The sequence below is a fragment of the Necator americanus genome, chromosome X (genome assembly GCF_031761385.1).
Source record: "Necator americanus strain Aroian chromosome X, whole genome shotgun sequence".
NCBI lineage: Eukaryota > Metazoa > Nematoda > Chromadorea > Rhabditida > Ancylostomatidae > Necator > Necator americanus.
Window position 1 is genome coordinate 18,020,782 of NC_087376.1, and position 20,667 is coordinate 18,041,448.

Genomic DNA, 20,667 nt, shown 5'->3' on the forward strand with positions numbered 1-20,667 from the left:
AACAGCACGACCGCTGTATGTTCGCATCAAAGAACTTGTGACTGAAATGATTAGATTACGAGAATAGACACAATAGGTGCCTATAGAACACAAAACCTGACGGAGTTGATTTTGATGTTAGGGTCCAAACGCGAAATCTAAAATTTTGGTTCGAAAATCGCTGGATTGGATTCAAGTCGAAAATCCTGAAATGAAGCGCAAGAGCGATTGTCTCTCGATAACGTGAGAACCCGCACCATATCTCGTACGGCTCGTCTGATCCGAATGAGACATTTGAATCATTCGCTCTCATGATCGATCAGTCAATAGTCCATGCTGGGCGTCTCCGATTCGAGGTGACCATTCAGTGTGAAAGTTGAAAAAGTAAGTATGGAGTTTATCTGTTTAGTTGTGGAGAGATTTGGTCGTTTAAACTGTGAATGGGATCGCCCATTTCAAGCTCTGAAGAAGGCAATTTTGCTGAAATGTTAGCCAGGAAAATTATTTGACAATTTAACATAACAGCTCATTAAAAATCAATAAAAAACCTTTCGAATTGGAGCTCGTGATCTATATTATTCACAATATCAATCGTAACGTTTATCATATCTTTTGTTTCGTTGCGTTCGTCTATAAACGACCATCAGCTGCAACACAGTTGCCTGATACTTGACTATAACCAATGCATTGTTATTGGTCGGAGGACTTGTATGATCGTACAACGGTGAACAGCAGATCAAACTATTGCAATTATTAGAAATTGAGAATGAGTTGAAGCGCACACCAACACATAGCCATAATCAATCAGTGTTCGGGAGGTGTTGTTTCGCAGGAAAAATAACTTCCAAATATTTTTGCGGAGAGAAATCTGATCGTCTGTGAGCTCGTTGTACATAGGTGGATTTTCCACACCTTTAGGTCGCGCTCTCGTTCGAGCGTGACCTTAGCAACTTAGAATATTTAGCAGGAATCGTAATGTTATGAAACGGGAAACGAACACGATCTTGCACATTAGGTCACCATTTTGAATTGAGCGGTAAATACATGATTGCATCATGTACACCGCAAATCGAGACATTGGCAACTACACCTACAAATCTATGCTATAGACAGTCGTTTTGCACTATTCCTTTCTTTCGATACGTGCTTGAATGATATGTTCTGAAACGAAGCTTCAGAGCATATCACTCAAACACGTATCGTAAAACCCTCGTTTCAGAACAAATCATGCTTTCTTAATCAACAAGAGTTTTTTTTTGTAGAGTGGAAACGTCACTTTTTTATCTGACGTGCAGAACAATGGGGTCACAGTATGTACCTGTACATAGCGATCATCATTTCTCAGAATTCCATCATGTTAACTAGTAAGTCTTAGTCCTCATTAAAGATAGAACATTCGCTCTGCCGTCCAACCACCATTCTATAAACTTATATACATAACAATGCAGAAAGATTTTTATAACTTTGTAGAAATGGTATTACAAGGACAGAAGCAAACGCGTTTGTTTCTCTTAATCGGCTTTGCGCATTAGCGAGAATAAAGCAACTAGATAAAAATAGAAGGTAAGAAACCAGCTAATCTTACTATGAAACTAGTCTATGTGTTAGTGAAAGAAACACGTTTGCTTCTGTCTTTGTAATAGCAGTTCTACAAAAATATAAAAATTTTTCTGCATTGTCATGTGTACAAATTTCTGGAGTGCTGGTTGTACGGTAGGGCGAATGTTCTATCTGTTATGAGGACTAAGAGGAGTGCGGGACAAGAGGTACCCGTGAAAACCGGCTGACCGCTCCTGTCCTCCCTTCGGCACCGCGCGCCTCCGCGTAATTACGGCTGCTGCTCCACCAGCTAGACATTCTCCACGACCGCCTGAGATCAGCTACACCCCGCCTCCCTATTGCTCTCTAATCAACGCCGCGCGCGACGTTCGCGCCGCGGCGAAGCGGTGGATAGTGCGAATTTTGAAAGGGGGAGTGAAGAACGAATTGCCGAGGCGAATTTTGATGTACGGATATAGTAAACTAAGCGCATATTATTGGGGATAAAGGAGAAGAATAAGTGAAAATTACTTCAAAAAGATGCTCAAGGGAAAAGAATAACACGCATATATTTTCAAACATCTCATAATTTAACACATTTCATGCCCTAAGTTTTCTATATAAACTAGCAGTGCATAAGTATGTGTTTGTCACGATGCCATTCAACGAATTCGTGTTCAACTTTCAACTGCGGCAGTTATAATAACAGCAACTTTATGCGCTTATTACTTTGTATACATTCTTTAAACTCCTTTCTACATTTTCCCTTTTCAAAATTTTACATAGATATAATGTTTATGTAGAACAAGTATTGAAATATGCCAATATTTGACATATTTCAATACTTGCTTGTACGTCTTATATAGTTTTATATAATAGAATTTTGTATGGCTCTTCAAACTTCTTTCAACAGCGTTTTATCGCTCCATTTCTATCTATTCTCTGCATAAAATCAATATGACAGGTATTAATGGCGAACAGAGACCTTTGCATCTTCGAGATATACCTTTAGGTACAGTGTATGTCTGCGAGGCATTATTCGCGCCTCGTTAATCGTTGGATGCCAGTTTTACCCAGCTAGATAAACAAAAAGAAATCATTAGAGAAGAAAAAGTAAAAAAGATAGCATAACACTGATCAGTGAGACATTTTTTGAAACATATCTCGCATTCCCAGAAATGGATGAGTGTTTTCCACCTTACAAGTCGAGACAAGATAATTTCATTTCCACTCGCATTTCTAAATGGCATATCACTTATACAAACCTATTTCATTCTTTCCTTCTTTTATACTAATTTACAAGCACACTTTATGTAGACCTTCAAACAACATCTAATACCAGGTACTTTCCTTTCCGTTCGACTTTAAAAGCGCATCATAAGAGCTGTAAGCGCGGCGGAAAAAAATCGTCGTAAGAGCGGTAGACGCGGCGAAATGGGTGGGGAGGGTGGCGTGGGCGGGGCGTCTTGAAGACGTAGCACAAGAGGAGCAACCAGGCTACTGTAGCGATCATGACGGTATCAGTAGACGCGCGGTGCGATTAACGACGCTCATTAGCCTCCTGGATACGCGGCGGCACATCATACGGGTACCTCTTGACCGTTCCCCGGACTAAGAGTCACCAGTTAACATGAAAGAATTTAGGATGAAAATGGTTGCTATTTACAGGCACATACCGTAACCAAATCGCTCTGAATGTCTTTCACTCTGCGTTATCACTTCCCACTCACCTCATTCTTTTTGACATAATAACCAAAAATTTTAAAGAAAAGTTTTTTGACAGCGATAATAACCCATAATATGGGGTGCGACGGGTCTACCGGCGGCAGATTGGTGCCTCAGCGCCGGATACCTATAGAAGGGGGTGCGACGTGTCCACCGGCGCCAGATACCGATAGAAGGGGGTGCGAAGGGTCCACCGGCGCCAGATGGCCATAACATGGGGTGCAACGGGTCTACCGGCTGCAGATTGGTGCCTTAGCGCCAGATACCTATAGAAGGGGGTGCGAAGGGTCCACCGGCGCCAGATACCTGTAGAAGGGGGGCGACGGGTCCACTGGCGCCAGATAGCCATAATATAATTAAATTGCTTAGATGTGCTGAAGCATCGAACACAACGCGTAGCTTGGTAGTTTCTTTGTGCGGTGTGACAACAGCTTGATGTGCTAGGTAGTGCACAACTTCTCCTTCCTCCACTATTGAATCCTCAGCAACTTCTTCAATGATACCCAGCTCGGGTTAACTCTTGATCGTGTCGTCGTACTGCTGCAGTAGATTGGGATCCTTCCTAAGCTTAGAAAGATTTGCTTGCAGACGATGATATGCAATCGATTTATTGTCCGGAAGTCCGCTTGCTTTCTTCTTCCATGGAAGGCGCACATATTATCCATCTTCTTTGTTTTCGATAGTTTCTTCAAAAGCTTTCCAGACTTCTGCGTTTGTCTGTTTCAGTTCCTCCGTTATTGGACCCAAAAATTCCTTAACTCCGGTCTTCTCAAATTCACAGAACTGTTCCCAAGTCTGCGTAAAATCATTATCTGTGTCCTCTAAGGCTATTGTTTGGGCCACTTCTACCGAATTTTTCGAGTTGACCAACTCTTCGCCACTTCGTCCAGATATGAGATATCCCAGTATCAAGGGGATTGCTTTCAATCCGAATGGGAGTGTTGTTTGAGCTCCTGGTCCATCCTTGAGGAGTGAGAAAAGATCGCGCAACGAAGAAGGATATCTGGCTGGATCTTCTCGACAGTACGGTTGATGGAGAGATGAATATCGTTTACGAACAGGAACTGCTTGTCCTCTTAACTCAGTCTGCTTCTTGTTAATGGTTTTGTAATGGTATCGATTTTCGTAACTGTAAACGTATGTGGAACTCCCTCAGCATCCCACATGCGGAGAACCGTGATGCCGCAAGTCCTTTCAAAAGGCTTTCAAAAAGCCGAAGGTGCCGATGTTTAGACGACTGGAATCTACATCTTGCAGCTGGAGGCGCTCAGCCAAACTGCTACTGATGAACGATCGGTCGGCTCCTGTATCGAGAATCACGTAGACTGGTTCTAACGCTTTTGTTGTCGGATTAAGTACTCTGACTTTTCCGGCCAGAATGAGAACCTTCGTTGTGTTGCTGACGTGAAAAACTGCGTCTGAAGCTTTCCTTTCCCCTTTGCAACCGTCATTCGAAGCGACCGTATTTATTTTCGAAGTCTTGGCCTTGGGTAGTTGAAGCTTCGTTCACTGCTTCTGTGGTACTTCTCGGAGTGGAGGCTTTTGACGGACTTCCTGAGAGCTGAAGAGTTCTTTGCAAATGGACGTGTGGTGTACGGCTTGTCTGCAGATTCTGCAAGTTCCTTTGGGACATTTCGTAGCCCAGTGATCCTTTTCTCCACAATTGTGGCAGAGATTCTGCATTCTCATTATTTGTACTCGTTGCTCCAAGATATGCCTCTGAACGTCCACCAAGAACTTCGCAAGCAGCTCTTTTTGCAGGAAAATGTTGTCGACGTGTTCCCTTTTGAGTGTCAGTTGCGAAGTTATAGAGTGAAGTTGCTCGCAAAGTGCTTCCTGGTCTTCTAGACTGTCGGTTCGGGCGCGTGCTCCGTGGAGATTCTTCAAAAGTAAAGTTGATCAATCAAAGCCTGAAGGTCTCCCATTCCCAGAGTTTTCCGCTGAATTTTGGAATTGGGATTGGTGCGATTTCATTTCCGGAACTTCACACCTGTTAAGCGAGTTTTTGTTCCTGATCGAATTCAAGCTCCTCATGAAGTCGGATTAGCCTTGCCAGCGCTTTGTTCGCGTTGTCCAGAAGAGTTTGTGCTGCTGTAGTATTTGTTTCAATCCTTTCAATAATCTCTGGGAGTGACTGCGTCTTGTTGTCCAACCTGTCCACTGCTTCGCTGAACTTCTCCATTGCAGCCTCTAGCTTGTTTGCTACGGTGCCAATTGCCGTTTTGGCTGCGCATATCTGTTTCCGAAGTGCCGAAATTTCAGCTGCCTCCATTGAAGAATGTACGTACGCATTGATGGTTTTGGACTCTTTCTGTATGATTGCCGACAGACGGTTTCCTGAGCGCGTCAAAAGGCCTTCCCGCCTCGCCAGGGTTAATGTCATATTGAATACTGTACGTAGTTCACTAGAGTTAAGGACTTGGACGTGGACGGCGTGTAAAAGAAACATAGTAGAACTCACTTCCTTAGTTGTCGATCGGTCCTCATCGAGTTGGCCGATGCACCATAAGCCGAGATGGTTCAGTGGTATAATGTGCACCAACAGTTATTGTCCCGCGGGTCTTTCCGTCTGAGAACCTTCTGTGCCACTCGGGGCCGACCACACCTCAAACTTGAACTTGGGCAATTGAACCTTTATACATACTCAACAATAACAATAACACAAATAACACAATCTTCAGATAAACTGATCATTGAGAGGTGACTCTCTATAGGGTGCGACGGGTCCACTGGCGTCGGATTGGTGCGCCAGCGCCAGATACTTATAGAGGGAGGTGCGACAGGTCCACCGCCGTCGAAATAGTGCACAATACCTTCGTGTGCATGACGCAAATGTTAGATGGTTGCAGCCGTTTCATAGCCGTGGCCACTGGGCGCTTTGCTTTACACACTATATGACTCCTCTGCGTGTCCATTTCCTTCTTCGTTGCCTTTAAGTTGGTAGCACGCCGTTCTCAAAAAGTGGAAACACGCATGCAAACGGGTGCTTAAATAGTAGAAAGATGTTTATGTGATCTGACGTGGAACGTTATCTTTATCAGTAGGATAATGTCTTTCACGTAATTTTATACCGAAACATCATTCTTTGATAACTGTTTATAGAAAACAGGAAGAAAACCCATATTTCGCGTGATACTTTTAAATTTTGTCTATAACATATTGATAAGGAGTGTTGGAAGCTGAAGTTCGAATGTTCTCGAAATGTAGAACTGACGCGTTTAGGAAAATATCTATGAAATTTTTTGCCCTTAGTCATAATATAAAAAAGGAAGAAAGATTGTTGGAGATGCACAAGTCCAGTTTCCTAGAAAACGGCACTAATATTAATTTTTATTAATCAGTGAAGGCGAGCGAAGCAAACTCCACAGAAAGTCTGAAGTACGGCTTCAGCCGGAAGTTCAGATTGGTAATATATAAATATGTATGTGATATAATAATATGTAATAATATACTAACATAATAAGATAATTATAATGTAATTGCTTGTGATTTTAATGTGACTCCAGTCGGATTAAAGGTCTATCGCACTCGAGATCCACGGATCTCCTTCACTAGAGGGATCACAGCAGGTTTGTCGCGAGGCTACGTATAGCGTCCTCAGGTGGCGGATAGGGGGCTAATCGAGGACCAAAAGCGACCTTCTGCCTTCCCAGGGACGCAAGTGGATTCAGGGAAAGAACTCATTCTGCTGAGCCAGAACTGACTCATTACATCCTTGTATCCCGCATGTCGGTCCGGCTAAAAGCCTGCAATCTAGAGGCTTGCGACCTGCCCATGGGTTTCAAAATTTCACGGATGTCACAGCAATAAGAAGGAGTCTCCTTAATATACTGGGAAGCATGGTACGGTAGCGCCAGGAAGGACGAGTTACCAGGCGGAAAAGGGCTACGAAGGCGACCTGTAATTATAACGCACGTACACTTGCATCGAAAGCGGTCATTGAAGATGGTGCAAGCCAAAAAGATTAAGTGCGACGTCATCTGAGCGGCTGAGACGATACGGCGCCACCCTCTAAATGCTGTATATGAACCTGGAGAAGAACTGTTGTTAGGAACATGCGACAGTAGAGGTGTTAGTAGAGTTGGCGTCCTCGTCAACACGAGTATGGCAAAGAGCATCGACTCTTTCGAACAACTTACAATCCGAATCGGACGTCTGCGGATGAGAAGATGTGGTCCAACACCAGCTTTGAATATCTTCGTCGTTTACGCTCCAACATCAAGCTACGAAGAAGGAGAAGTCGAGACTCTTCGGAGAAGTTCTACGAAGAAAATAATGCCTTTTACAAGGTCATAATTTGCGATTTCAACGCCAAAATTGGCCCAAGAAGAACGCCTGAGGAACTTCACATCGGGATCCACGGCGTACAGTGGAAATGGAATGAACAGGGGGAGAAGCTCTCCGAGTTCATCACGACGACTAAAACTTCATTAGAGCTCGCATTTTGTGAATCCCTTTCACGTTGGACGTGGAAGTCATCCAGCGGAGAGTACCGTAATGAAATTGACCACATCATCGTCAGTAGAAGGTTCTACCAGACGCATTTTGTTGTTGTGCGGAAGTTCTATACGGAATCGGACCATCGCCTCCTCCAAGGAAGATTTTCTTTGATAAGGAAAGAAGAGAAAGCCGCTAAGTTAAGAAAGCGAAGTTCCAGAACTAAAACGCTTGTCTCTTTAAACTCTTGAGCTGATACGCCAGCGTGGAGTAGCACGAGCCGCAGGGAACCAAGAACTCACGCCCGAGCTTACAAGCTTTTATATACAAGGTTTTCAGAACTATAATTAACTGGGATCTCTTCGCTGTGCCAACAGGTTTTTGGCAAGATTTCGCAATGGACAACATCGAGGAATATCAATGAATACAACCGTTGACTCGTTAATACTCGTTGGATAGTTAGCTGAGTAGTTAGTTAGCTGAGCAGTTAGTTAGTTAGCTGAGCAGTTAGTTAGTTAGCTGAGCAGTTAGTTAGTTAGCTGGGTAGTTAGTTAGTTAGCTGGGTAGTTAGTTAGTTAGCTGGGTAGTTAGTTAGTTAGCTGGGTAGTTAGTTAGTTAGCTAGTTGGGTAGTTAGATAATTAGTTTCGTCTATGCGGCGCCTGTCTGTCAAGGAATGTTTTGCAGTGCAATAACGTACTTTGCTATCAAAGATTTAGAGAACTTTACATAGTATTTCGTTTGTTGTATAAAGATTAACGCATTTGTTCAGGTTTGTGGTGACGCGTGAAAAACCTTACCATTCCAAACCAAAGACAATTTCCGCGGCCAAAGAACGTCGTGGTGTTAAAGTTCTTGGCATCATTCTCGGATGTTTTACCGTGTGCTGGGCGCCATTTTTTGTGTGGGTATTTGTGCTAAATTTCCACCTTTTCCTTTGCAATGAATCTTTACAAAACTTATTCGTATTAGCTAGAGACTGTAGATTTCTCAGGAATTAGAGTTGTTTCAAAGGTCTACATTAATTTCTTTGGATTTCCATACGTTGCGGGCACGCGCAAATAGGAGGCTAATTGCGGACCAAAAGCGACCTTGGGTCAGCATAGGCACAGCAGAATTGAGACAAATTCCCTGTTTCTCCTGTTCAAGGACTGAATTAAAACACACTTGTAACTTGTGAATCGCCCACCAACCCTCCCCCTCCCCCAATAATCAGCAACCAAGTACTCGTACGGACTCGGAGATGCAAAAGAATTATGTTTGGAGTACTCCAGTGTGAGGACAAATAAGCTCCACTCCAGAGTGAACGCCAAGTTCTCCCACACAACAGGCGGAAGCAGAAGTCAGCAAGCTACACAAGGGATTTATAATTTTATGCTCAACATCGTTATAAGAAAGAGTCTCCTTATTCCGGAGAAAAGCTTGACATGCAGCGCCAGGAAGGCGTCAGAAGTCATCTAGGCCTTCGGAACTGTAAAGGACTAAAATGCTTTTTCTGTACATGCAACACACGTAATTGATATCGGATGTGGCCATTGAAGACCTGATTATGCAAGCCAGGAAGATTAAGTACGACGTCATCCACACACTGATCGCCGGATGTGATGCTGGAGCACAACAGTTCTTGCGAAGTTGGGTCAGTTAGTTGGTGTCTCCGTCAACACTAGCTTGACAATGAACGTTGACTGTTTCAAACAACTAACGACCAAAATCGAGAGCCTACTGATCGGAAGATGTGGTTAGGGGATAACTTTTACTATTTTGTCGCTCACGCTCCAACATCAAACTACGACAAAGAAGAAGTCGAAACGTTCAATATGAACGTAGAGAAGACCCTACCTTCTAATAGGTCATTGCTAGTGACTTTAGCGCCAAAAGTGGCGCGAAAGAATGCTTGAGGATTTTCTCGTTAAGACAAACGGCCTGCAGCGGGAACGAGCAGAACAAAGGGTTTCCGAGTTTGTCATGACAGCAAGCCGAGCCACCGTTTGTGGTAACTGCTAAGACGCGATAACATCCATGAATGTTCGCAAATTCAAAAGCCCTTTTCTCTGTGCTAAACGTTAGAATTGCCCAGTAAAGGAGACCATAACTAAACCAGACTACCTCGTCGTCAGTAAGAGGTTTTGCCTGACGAACGTCTTTGTTGTACCAAAGTTCTGTACGGTATCGAACCACAGTCTTCTTTGAGAAAGATTTTTCTCCGCACGGAAAGAAGAAAAGCCGCAGAGTTCAAGCCTCAGAACAATCATCGACGAGGAAATCGTTGCTACGTTAGTAGCTTTTCGGAAAGATACAGCAATGGTTAAGTATGGTCGGCATATAGAACGTCTTCACGACTGCGCGAGGAAATCCGAGCGCCAGCGTGGAGCTGCAAGAACCACAGACTACCAGAAACTCACATCTGACTTCGCAGAGCTTTTCAGAGAGGCTAATGAAGAACACCTTAAAGAAGGAAGAGCCTTAGTGTTCGCTAAAGCTACGAAGGTGGGATTTAGCACTCGCTGTACCTGTTGAGATTTTGTTAGTTGCAGGGCATAGATGACCGTACTCTGGAACCCAAATGGAACAACTATCGCAAGAGAAGGAGGATACAGAAAATCATTAACGATTTCCATTCTGATCTTTTAAACAGCCGTGTCAAACTGCCATCTGAAAAAAGATGATATGTATGTTGAGGTTCTTCCGTACGAGATGAAACATAGTATCCCCAAGTTGGTCCTGACAGGATAAGATCTGAACATCTGATGATTTTTCCACCAATCCCCATCAACACTCTGGCAAAGATCTTTACTCTTTTGCTCTCGGACTGAAAGGTTCCTAATCAGTGGGAGACGAGTGAGACAGTGTTGTTGAGTGAGAAGGGGAATTTATGTGTGATCGGCAACAATCATTCAATCTGCTTACTGCTCGTCTTCCAATAGTTTTTAACCCGAGTGAGCCTGAACAGGTTTAAAAAGTACCAGATCAAAGACAGGCAAGCAAGCAGGCAGGATTTTGGGAAAGATTCAGCGCTGTTGACCACATTCATACTGTTTCAAAACTCATCGAAATCTCGCAAGAGTGCAAGATGCTGACGTGCCTCAACTTCGCTTACTCAAAGAAAGACTTCGACTCGCCATTGCTAGAATTTCGTGATTCTATAAGAATATTATCATAGAGGTAAAGAGAGGCGTCCGGCAATGTGACACAATTCCACCCAAAATATTTACTGCTTTTGCAAATGGGCCGCGTATACGAGTCTGATTGCTACCTGCACGTGGTGGCACCTGCTTTAACTAAACGCAATCAGGCGTTCGAGTGTACGCATTGGGAACGTACGAGCTATATAACCTGCACTGTTATATGGCGAAAGCTTCCCATACATTGCAAAAAGGTGCTGTCGTCCAGCACACCGCCAAAGCCCATAACCTGAAAGATCAACTGCCTGAAGGGAGCATGGAATCTTTGGCAACAACCATTTGTTTCGTCACGCTGAACTGCCGAACACTATCGAGTGAACTCCAACAAGCCGCTCTATCCAGACTTCTGCGATATCTCTGTGTGTCTTTTGCTGCACTGCAGGAAACACGCATGAGAGATCGGCCCGTCATCAGCATCGAAAATTACACCATATACTGCGGCGATGCTGATGAGATCAAAGTAGGTGGCTGCGCGATAGCTGTGAGGAACGATTACAAGAACCTGGTGGAGGAATTTGGCTCAACGTCGTCTAGATGCGCCTTTTTACGACTGCGGGATCGCGGAGGACGTAAACTCTGGATCGTAAGTGCTCACGCACCTACGGAAACCGCTGAGGACAACAGTAAGAACGCCTTCTATGATGAACTCAATGCGTTGATGTCTAAAATACCAAGCCAGCAGGTGGTCATTGTCGGAATCGACGCAAATGCGAAGATGGGACTCGAACAGCAATCCGATGTGCTAGGAAAATGGTACTATGCTGCGGAGCGCACGTCGGACGACGGTGACCGTCTGGTCGACTTATGCGAACAGACGGGCCTCATCATCGCTTCCACGTTTAAGAGGAATCATCGACGCCATCAGCTCACATGGCAGGGGTCAACCCTTTTAACGCCTGAAGAACAGCGCAAGCGGAAGATGAGGACTCTTAAACTTCAGCTCGACTGCGTTCTGGCGAGGCGTTGCGTTCGACTCTGACCACCGTCCAGTTCTTCTCAGCTTCAAGATACGGTTCCACAAGAGAAACGGAGGAGTTCCTCTTCAACCGAAAATCGACATGGTAGGCCTGAAAGACGATGAATGCAGAAGAAAATTCCGCCAACATTTGTCTGTTCATGTTGGAGTACGGAACAGGAAGAAGCTTAGCGATGCGGATTCCTTCATAAAGTGCATCCAGGACGCTGCAAGAAAAACGCTCCCGGTTTTATTGCCGCGGAAGAAGTTTGCCTTTGCATCTGCAGAAACAAAATCCACATACAATTCTGTATGTGTCGCGCGCAGCGCTGGTGACTTCAACCAGGGAAAGCGTCTTAGAAGGAAGCTGCGTCGTCAACTGCAACAAGACCGCGATAACGAGTGGACGTCAAGAGCGATGGAGTTTGAGAAGGCGTGGGAGGACAGGAACCCGCGGAAAGCCTATGCTCTACTAAAACAGTATAGCGGGAAAAGGAAAAGATGTTCCTCTGTCCTCAACACTGCCAATGGGGTAGCTGTCGGTGAAGCAATCCTTCCAATTTGGAAGGAACACTTCAAGACCTTGCTGAACCGGCTAGCACCATCAGCTCCTGAACTCGAACACGTTCATAAACCGACATACGTGGTTAACGAGGAGCCACCGACCGTGTCGGAGGTCCTGGTCTGTATTCAAAAAATGAAGAATGAAAAATCTGGCGGAGACGACGGAATTAGCGCAGAAATGCTAAAATATCTTCCTCCGTCTGGTATTTGTGGGATGACAAGGATCATCTTCTCAATTGGATTCACGAGAGGATAGCTGACTCGTGGAGACACACTATCATAATTCCCCTCCACAAGAAGTTATCCGTCACGGCTCCAAGGTATTGGAGCTCTTCATCCTGGACCGACTCATTAAACATCGCGAAGAAACAACGCGCTACGAGCAAGCTGGCTTTCGTCCTGGCTGATTTACGGTTGACCAAGTGTTCAGGAGGGTAATCGAGATCTGGCAGCGGTATTCCAAGCCAATGCAATTAGCGTTTCTGGACTTTGAAGCCGCGTTCGACTCGCCTCACCGAGGCCGTCTTCTCAACGCGCTGAGCGCCGATCGAGTACTAGGAAAGTTCGTTCGCTTGCTTGATGACATGAATCAACGACCAACTGCTGCAGTTCGAACATCAGCCGGATGTACAACACCGTTTGAAGTAGTAACTGGAGTAAGACAAGGGGTAGTGGCAGGACCTTTCCTGTTCAATTTCGCAATCGACGACATTATGCGAAGAACAGTCGACCAGTGACCTGTCGACATTGTCTAAGCATCATCTGGGTGCCCCTTGACTGACCTCGCGTACGCCAACGATGTTGTTCGCGGAAAGCAGTACGAAACTTCAACATGTTGTCAACCTTGTACCGAAGCTGGCTGCAGCCTATGGACTACGCTTACGCCCTGATAAATGCAAGCAGATGTGGATCTCTTCGAGACCTCGAACGGGAATCAGGGTGGACGGATAACCGATAGAACTCGTCGATGAGTTCTGTTACCTAGGTTGTACGCTGAAGAACAATGGCAGCTACGAGAGAGATGTCCAGTGAAGATGCGCCAAGGCCACTTCTGCATTTAACTCCTCAACGAAATGCCTGTGGTCGACCCCCATCACCAGCGTAGTCAAACTGCGAGTCTACCTATCCACAATTCGCCCTATCATGATATACGGATGGGAGACAGAGGCTTGATTGCACGGAAAGGAAGCTGCTCAGACGGCTTTTTGGCTGCCTTTACCTATTGTATGCCGCAATAAAGAGCTTTACGCGGAAATTGATGTGGTGTACCGGCGGATGACAGGTGGAGGATATCATCGCCAGATATCAACATCTTACACCGCCATCGAAAATGGTTATAGAAAATTGTCTTCGCTTATTTGGTCATGTAATAAGCAGACCAGCAGATCGCCTTGTTGAACGAGTTTTGAGAAGTTTGTCATATTCAAGCTGGAAGAGGCCACCTGGCCGAAGCGGAGGTTCTGGAGTGAGGAGTGCCTGTGGTCGACCCCCATCACCAACGAAGTCAAGCTGCGAGTCTACTTATCCGCAATTCGCCCCATCATGATGTACTGATCGGAAACTTGGGCAGCACCATCAACGGTTATGGAGAGGCTTGACTGCACGGAACGAAAGCTACTTAGACGGCTTCTTGGCTACTTTTGGCCTAGGGTATGTCACAGTGAAGATCTTTACGCAGAGATTGATATGGTATACCGGCGGATGACACGTGGAAAACATCAACATCTTGCACCGCCATCGAAAGTGGCTAAAGTAAATCGTCTTCGCTTCTTTGGTCATGTATTAAGAAGACCGGCAGATCGCCTTGTTCAACGAGTTCTGAGGAGTTCGTCGGTTTCGAGCAGGAAGAAGCCACCTGGCCGAAAACGGAAGTTCTGGACTGAGGTGGTAAAAGAGGACCTGAGGACACTCGGCGTGGATAGGCAGTTCAGGCGAGACTTAAAGTTTTGCGGGACATGGGACGAATAGATCGATTCTGTGCAAGCTCTTGCAAAAGATCGAGAGTGTTCTGCAGGGTCGTGTTCGAGGACGGCACACCTCGGCGAAGATGCGGGTAATCGCGTCAGGCGATGACATCAGCCCGCCGATTAAGTCAAGTAAGTCATGCTTCTGATAACATTTAGCATCAGCTAAGCGAAACAAGTGTTAGCCGAATTCAACGAAACAAGTAGAGAAATCGTTCCTCAGCTGAATGTGCAGAAGACGATGCTTAGGAATTACAAATGAGTCTTGAGTGCCCCATTCACACCCAACGGAACGAGCATATCCGAATGCACTAACTCCGTAGATCTGGGAGTATCTGGAAATCAACATGAAACATCTGAAAGTAAACATGAGACACGACCGTATTTACCTCTCTAGCACCACACTACTTCCTGTTTTGACTATGCTTCAGAAAACTGGGCAATTCGCAAGCAGTGAGAAAATACGATTGACGACATAGAACCCTCATTCGAAAGGAGTAGGAGTAGAGTGTTGCTAGGAATAGCCTGCTTTACGCGAGTAAAAGAGAAGAAGGAATCAGGAATTCTGTCCTACCTCATTGTCGCAGATTAGAGACGCCGCCGGATTTGTTAAGGAAGGACAAATAGCATTAGCAGGTCGCGTGATGATTATGCTTTGGCAACCGTTGAACCACAGCTATGAGCGACTAGATTCCACGCGATATCAAACGCGCTACAAGAAGACAACCGACCCAATGAGCAGACTTCCTCGCAAAGTTCTTCAAAAAATTGGATGCTCTAAGTGACCCCCGGGAAAGGAAAAACTACTGGGTGACTTTGACACACGATCGGAAGAAATAGGAGAGCTTTCGGCGCCCTCCTGATCAAATTTTCATCTATGTGCGTCAGTCCACATACTTTTTCTTTTTTTTCTGATATTGACAAGACGAAGGATGAAGCAATCCGAGAAGCGAGGATTTTTATTTTAGTTTCTTGAAACAACACAAACCTTTTTGTATTTAAATGCTTGAGCATTTTTGTAATGGATTATAAAGTGATTCTCACTCACAAAACATCATTCGTTACTTTGTTCTAGAATGTACGTACTGGTGCAATTCTGCAAATCCTGTAATCCAGATCCTCATATTGAGATGTTCATCACATGGTTAGGATACAGCAATTCAGCTATGAATCCTATTATTTATACGGTATCTGAACAGTTGTTTGTTCTTCAACCCAAGAAATTGGATATTTGTTGTGTATCCGTTGCAGGTATTTAACAGAGACTATCAGAATGCCTTGAAAAAGCTGTTCACGAGTGGTACAAAGCATGCATCTAGCAGAACTGGTTGATACGATTTTGTTGTTTATATACTCACATAAATGCTAAAACACGATGTTAGTAAGCTGGAAAAACGAATATATTCACAGACATAACCGCTACAAATAGTCCAGAAATCTGATTTTCGTCAGGTGTGGCCCAAAAATCATTCATATATGAGTAAACCAATCTGAACGTCGGCTAAAACCGGACATTGAACTTCATCTGATGCACGCCTCGTTCCCTTCACTGATCAATAGCAATCAAATGCAGTGGCATGTTCCGAAAAATTAAATTTGTACTTTTACTAGCTACGCTTCTCTCGTTCTTTTGTTTTAGAAATCTCGAGGCGATCATGAACTTGAGTGATTATTTGATGGTCTTCTTAAATTCGTCGGTACTACATTTGGAGAGTATTCAAAAGTGACTTTAGACCTACATATATTTCTTCGACGCCATGACAAATTGGAAAAATAATTCGACGCATGAGTTTGGGTTTTTTCTATTTTTTTTATCAACAATTAGCGCAGAATAATGTGCTGCCACGAAGTGACATGAACGTCATACTCATAACGTACTGATGAAGAATAAGGTTCCACGTCTGATTACGTAAACTGTTAGCTACTATTTATGCAGCCGTTTGCACGCGTTTTTCCAACTTCTGAAGAAAGGACGCTACCGATCTGATGAGGCAAACGAGCACTGGGATCAAACATACTGTTGAGTACATTGGAGCAAAATGCAACGCAGCAGTTCTCATGACCATAAAATGGTTTACAACGTTTCGTTTACTTGTTGACAAATTTTTGTGGTCACTGCGCGGTACTACTGCATGCGCAGTGGGAGCTGTCCCCCACCCCCATTACGATGGTTACTGGCGTCGTCGCACCAATTTGACGCCATGGGAAGCGCCTCACCCTATTTTGCAACTTTGTGGCGCCGGTATATTAATTGAACGCCCTGGAACAGGTCTCACATCATTTTGTCGCGTTGCGGAGACTGCACATCTATCTAAAGCCGTTGGACACGTCTCACAGCATTCTGGAATTTCGTTACACAACATATAAAGAAACACACACGTGACAGAATAAGCACGTTATTATATAGTATGATACATGTGTACATTCCCTCAAGAGTGTTTGGAATGCATACAGATGTGTGCGATAACATTTAATACTTAGTTCTTACCAAAGATTTACAAGAAAACATCTCTCAACCATACAAACTGTCAATCATTTATTAGAATATAGAAAACAGTTCAAAAGGAAAAGGAGTTTCTTTTCAAATATTTTCCTGCGTTACTTCGTCTATGGCGAAAAAACGTTGAGCGAAAGCGAAACAATCGTACGTCGTCCTTTCCTTGCTTCCTTTGATTGATTCTGATTTGAGTTCACTTCATGACACTTCTTGTGTCTTGCTTGAATCAAGATTATGCAGATCCTGCCAGTCATGTGGGAGACTACCATGACAGTACATGCATGGTAGCTATGTGGAGCTAAAATAAATTAGCAATGAAGTCAATGAGTTAGATTTCGTCCACTGTTTACTTCAACGGAAGGATGTTCATTGTGCTAATATTTATTCTGGTTCGGTGATTCTTCTTAAAAGGGTTTTGCTAAACATGGCTACCGAAGATTTTAAAGCTGATGTTTAAATCAGCAGCTAATAGGTTTGGAAAGATCTCAATGGTTTGAGTTTTCTTCCACAATCTTTGAAAATGTTCTAGTTTTCAGAACTATTGGTGTACAGCACCATTCACAACTTTCTCCTTACATCTCATAAATCCGTCGGAAGTAAAAAAAAATGGAATGGCTGCAGTACTTCTATAAGCAGTCTTGCTTAAGAAGGCTTTTAAAATCCCTATTACGTCTCCAAGAACATACAGGTTCTAGTTTGCTTGAGCTGTAGCCAAGATTGGAACTAATTTTTACTAGGTGCAAACATTTCGGCGTTATCGCCTTCTTCAGAGCTCAGAAAAAGTCAGGGCCTCAGTCAAGCACTTTATCACCTTACAAAAGCATTCAAACGGTAACTAAACTCAAACGGCAACACATCAGCTAATGTTTACCCCATTTGCTAGATTTGGTAACGCAACAAACCACCACGTACCACAACCACGAGTCACAGGGTTTTTTTTCTAATTTTGTAGGGACCTGACGGCCCGCCCCGCAGATCGAAACCCGAAAATCTTGATATGTGGCTAGATCGTTTGTGATCACAATGCCCTCATCAGTCCCGTTTATTTTTGGACTTTTGGTGGTGGTCCAAAATGCCTCTAGTAGTCTGCATGCTGTAATTTCGGACTCGAACAATAGCACAGTAACTACCTCTATTTCGGAGTCCTGAGAACTTGTTCTACGGTTTGCTACGAGCGTGGAGGAAAGTTTAGATTTTGCGCTACCATTTGTGATTTGACGCAAATACACAGCAGGCCGTTTCCCGTTTCTCCTATGTAATCGTCACCGCACAACCTACACGCGATACAGCACTCTTGATACCATGCAGTCATCCTCTGCTATAGGGGCAAACGCTGGGAGCTGTGCGGAGTCAGTTTTAGTCAGTCAGTTTTATATGGTAACCATTTCTGAAAAATATAGCTACCATCACTCAGGCAAATCAATGCATACAAAGAGGGCTTCTACAGAGTTGCAATTCTGTTCCAGTTTTTGGGATTGAAACAGCAGTGCCGTTATTATCATCCATCATCATCTGAGCAAGAGTGGTGATATCAGCGGCAAATAAGGCTTGCACGATCGGAGGTTCGAATCAGCCCTCGTACTCACCAAGCCTTCATCCCTCCGGGGTCGATAAATTGGTTGACTGATTTGACTGGGAGGACAAAAACACTGACTTGACACATCGGCTACCTCCACTGACTTACTTGACTTGATCGGCGTGACGACATCGCCTGACGCTATTACCCGCATCTTCGCATAGACGTGTCGTCCTTGAACATAGCTCTGCCCAACCTTCTCGATCTTCTGCGACAGCTTGCACGGAATCAATCCATTCGTTGCTACTCCATATCCTGCGAAACTTTACGTCTTGCCTGAACTGCCTATCCAGAACGAGTGTCCTCTTTCACCGCCTCACTCCAGAACCTCCGCTTCGGCCAGGTGGCCTCTTCCAGCTTGAATATGACAAACTTCTCAAAACTCGTTCAACAAGGCGATCTGCTGGTCTGCTTATTACATGACCAAATAAGCGAAGACAATTTTCTATAACCATTTTCGATGGCGGTGTAAGATGTTGATATCTGGCGATGATATCCTCCACCTGTCATCCGCCGGTACACCACATCAATTTCCGCGTAAAGCTCTTTATTGCGGCATACAATAGGTAAAGGCAGCCAAAAAGCCGTCTGAGCAGCTTCCTTTCCGTGCAATCAAGCCTCTGTCTCCCATCCGTATATCATGATAGGGCGAATTGTGGATAGGTAGACTCGCAGTTTGACTACGCTGGTGATGGGGGTCGACCACAGGCATTTCGTTGAGGAGTTAAATGCAGAAGTGGCCTTGGCGCATCTTCACTGGACATCTCTCTCGTAGCTGCCATTGTTCTTCAGCGTACAACCTAGGTAACAGAACTCATCGACGAGTTCTATCGGTTATCCGTCCACCCTGATTCCCGTTCGAGGTCTCGAAGAGATCCACATCTGCTTGCATTTATCAGGGCGTAAGCGTAGTCCATAGGCTGCAGCCAGCTTCGGTACAAGGTTGACAACATGTTGAAGTTTCGTACTGCTTTCCGCGAACAACATCGTTGGCGTACGCGAGGTCAGTCAAGGGGCACCCAGATGATGCTTAGACAATGTCGACAGGTCACTGGTCGACTGTTCTTCGCATAATGTCGTCGATTGCGAAATTGAACAGGAAAGGTCCTGCCACTACCCCTTGTCTTACTCCAGTTACTACTTCAAACGGTGTTGTACATCCGGCTGATGTTCGAACTGCAGCAGTTGGTCGTTGATTCATGTCATCAAGCAAGCGAACGAACTTTCCTAGTACTCGATCGGCGCTCAGCGCGTTGAGAAGACGGCCTCGGTGAGGCGAGTCGAACGCGGCTTCAAAGTCCAGAAACGCTAATTGCATTGGCTTGGAATACCGCTGCCAGATCTCGATTACCCTCCTGAACACTTGGTCAACCGTAAATCAGCCAGGACGAAAGCCAGCTTGCTCGTAGCGCGTTGTTTCTTCGCGATGTTTAATGAGTCGGTCCAGGATGAAGAGCTCCAATACCTTGGAGCCGTGACGGATAACTTCTTGTGGAGGGGAATTATGATAGTGTGTCTCCACGAGTCAGCTATCCTCTCGTGAATCCAATTGAGAAGATGATCCTTGTCATCCCACAAATACCAGACGGAGGAAGATATTTTAGCATTTCTGCGCTAATTCCGTCGTCTCCGCCAGATTTTTCATTCTTCATTTTTTGAATACAGACCAGGACCTCCGACACGGTCGGTGGCTCCTCGTTAACCACGTATGTCGGTTTATGAACGTGTTCGAGTTCAGGAGCTGATGGTGCTAGCCGGTTCAGCAAGGTCTTGAAGTGTTCCTTCCAAATTGGAAGGATTGCTTCACCGACAGCTACCCCATTGGCAGTGTTGAGGACAGAGGAACATCTTTTCCTTTTCCCGCTATACTGTTTTAGTAGAGCATAGGCTTTCCGCGGGTTCCTGTCCTCCCACGCCTTCTCAAACTCCATCGCTCTTGACGTCCACTCGTTATCGCGGTCTTGTTGCAGTTGACGACGCAGCTTCCTTCTAAGACGCTTTCCCTGGTTGAAGTCACCAGCGCTGCGCGCGACACATACAGAATTGTATGTGGATTTTGTTTCTGCAGATGCAAAGGCAAACTTCTTCCGCGGCAATAAAACCGGGAGCGTTTTTCTTGCAGCGTCCTGGATGCACTTTATGAAGGAATCCGCATCGCTAAGCTTCTTCCTGTTCCGTACTCCAACATGAACAGACAAATGTTGGCGGAATTTTCTTCTGCATTCATCGTCTTTCAGGCCTACCATGTCGA

At 44.8% G+C, this 20,667-nt stretch overlaps 10 protein-coding genes across 13 annotated transcripts; 5 read left to right on the top strand and 5 right to left on the bottom strand.

Annotated features, from left to right (window-relative positions):
* Positions 1 to 3,900: 3,900 nt before the first annotated feature.
* Positions 3,901 to 4,694, bottom strand: RB195_023925 (uncharacterized protein; the record flags this gene model as incomplete). The annotated part of the gene is made up of 2 exons (XM_064211532.1): positions 3,901 to 4,372; positions 4,630 to 4,694. The coding sequence occupies 2 exons, from the start codon at positions 4,692 to 4,694 to the stop codon at positions 3,901 to 3,903; spliced, it is 537 nt and encodes a 178-aa protein (XP_064067413.1).
* A 542-nt stretch (positions 4,695 to 5,236) lies between these two features.
* RB195_023926 (uncharacterized protein) lies at positions 5,237 to 5,626 on the bottom strand (the record flags this gene model as incomplete). Its single annotated transcript, XM_064211533.1, has 1 exon — positions 5,237 to 5,626. One exon carries the CDS (start codon positions 5,624 to 5,626, stop codon positions 5,237 to 5,239), a length of 390 nt encoding a protein of 129 aa, XP_064067414.1.
* Positions 5,627 to 7,347: 1,721 nt separating this feature from the next.
* RB195_023927 (uncharacterized protein) lies at positions 7,348 to 12,635 on the top strand (the record flags this gene model as incomplete). 3 transcript variants are annotated; one of them, XM_064211534.1, is made up of 4 exons in its annotated part: positions 7,348 to 7,532; positions 8,451 to 8,582; positions 10,105 to 10,165; positions 11,069 to 11,839. In XM_064211534.1, 4 exons carry the CDS (start codon positions 7,348 to 7,350, stop codon positions 11,837 to 11,839), a joined length of 1,149 nt encoding a protein of 382 aa, XP_064067415.1. The 3 variants fall into 3 exon arrangements, with proteins under 3 accessions (XP_064067415.1, XP_013292890.2, XP_064067416.1); XM_064211535.1 differs by lacking the exons at positions 7,348 to 7,532; positions 8,451 to 8,582 and having other exon boundaries at positions 9,980 to 10,165; positions 11,069 to 11,739; positions 11,801 to 12,635; XM_013437436.2 differs by lacking the exons at positions 8,451 to 8,582; positions 10,105 to 10,165; positions 11,069 to 11,839 and having other exon boundaries at positions 7,413 to 7,931.
* Positions 11,919 to 12,635, top strand: RB195_023928 (uncharacterized protein; the record flags this gene model as incomplete). The annotated part of the gene is made up of 1 exon (XM_064211536.1): positions 11,919 to 12,635. One exon carries the CDS (start codon positions 11,919 to 11,921, stop codon positions 12,633 to 12,635), a length of 717 nt encoding a protein of 238 aa, XP_064067417.1.
* Positions 12,636 to 12,846: 211 nt separating this feature from the next.
* On the top strand, positions 12,847 to 13,116 carry RB195_023929 (uncharacterized protein; the record flags this gene model as incomplete). Its single annotated transcript, XM_064211537.1, has 1 exon — positions 12,847 to 13,116. The coding sequence occupies one exon, from the start codon at positions 12,847 to 12,849 to the stop codon at positions 13,114 to 13,116; it is 270 nt and encodes an 89-aa protein (XP_064067418.1).
* An 847-nt stretch (positions 13,117 to 13,963) lies between these two features.
* Positions 13,964 to 14,347, top strand: RB195_023930 (uncharacterized protein; the record flags this gene model as incomplete). The annotated part of the gene is made up of 1 exon (XM_064211538.1): positions 13,964 to 14,347. The coding sequence occupies one exon, from the start codon at positions 13,964 to 13,966 to the stop codon at positions 14,345 to 14,347; it is 384 nt and encodes a 127-aa protein (XP_064067419.1).
* A 101-nt stretch (positions 14,348 to 14,448) lies between these two features.
* Positions 14,449 to 15,675, top strand: RB195_023931 (uncharacterized protein; the record flags this gene model as incomplete). Its single annotated transcript, XM_064211539.1, has 4 exons — positions 14,449 to 14,475; positions 14,931 to 15,124; positions 15,419 to 15,530; positions 15,595 to 15,675. 4 exons carry the CDS (start codon positions 14,449 to 14,451, stop codon positions 15,673 to 15,675), a joined length of 414 nt encoding a protein of 137 aa, XP_064067420.1.
* Positions 15,676 to 18,520: 2,845 nt separating this feature from the next.
* Positions 18,521 to 19,403, bottom strand: RB195_023932 (uncharacterized protein; the record flags this gene model as incomplete). Its single annotated transcript, XM_064211540.1, has 3 exons — positions 18,521 to 18,671; positions 18,729 to 18,919; positions 19,263 to 19,403. 3 exons carry the CDS (start codon positions 19,401 to 19,403, stop codon positions 18,521 to 18,523), a joined length of 483 nt encoding a protein of 160 aa, XP_064067421.1.
* A 61-nt stretch (positions 19,404 to 19,464) lies between these two features.
* Positions 19,465 to 19,734, bottom strand: RB195_023933 (uncharacterized protein; the record flags this gene model as incomplete). Its single annotated transcript, XM_064211541.1, has 1 exon — positions 19,465 to 19,734. One exon carries the CDS (start codon positions 19,732 to 19,734, stop codon positions 19,465 to 19,467), a length of 270 nt encoding a protein of 89 aa, XP_064067422.1.
* Positions 19,735 to 19,945: 211 nt separating this feature from the next.
* RB195_023934 (uncharacterized protein) lies at positions 19,946 to 20,662 on the bottom strand (the record flags this gene model as incomplete). 2 transcript variants are annotated; one of them, XM_064211542.1, is made up of 1 exon in its annotated part: positions 19,946 to 20,662. In XM_064211542.1, one exon carries the CDS (start codon positions 20,660 to 20,662, stop codon positions 19,946 to 19,948), a length of 717 nt encoding a protein of 238 aa, XP_064067423.1. The 2 variants fall into 2 exon arrangements, with proteins under 2 accessions (XP_064067423.1, XP_064067424.1); XM_064211543.1 differs by having other exon boundaries at positions 19,946 to 20,347.
* Between the last annotated feature and the right edge of the window lie 5 nt (positions 20,663 to 20,667).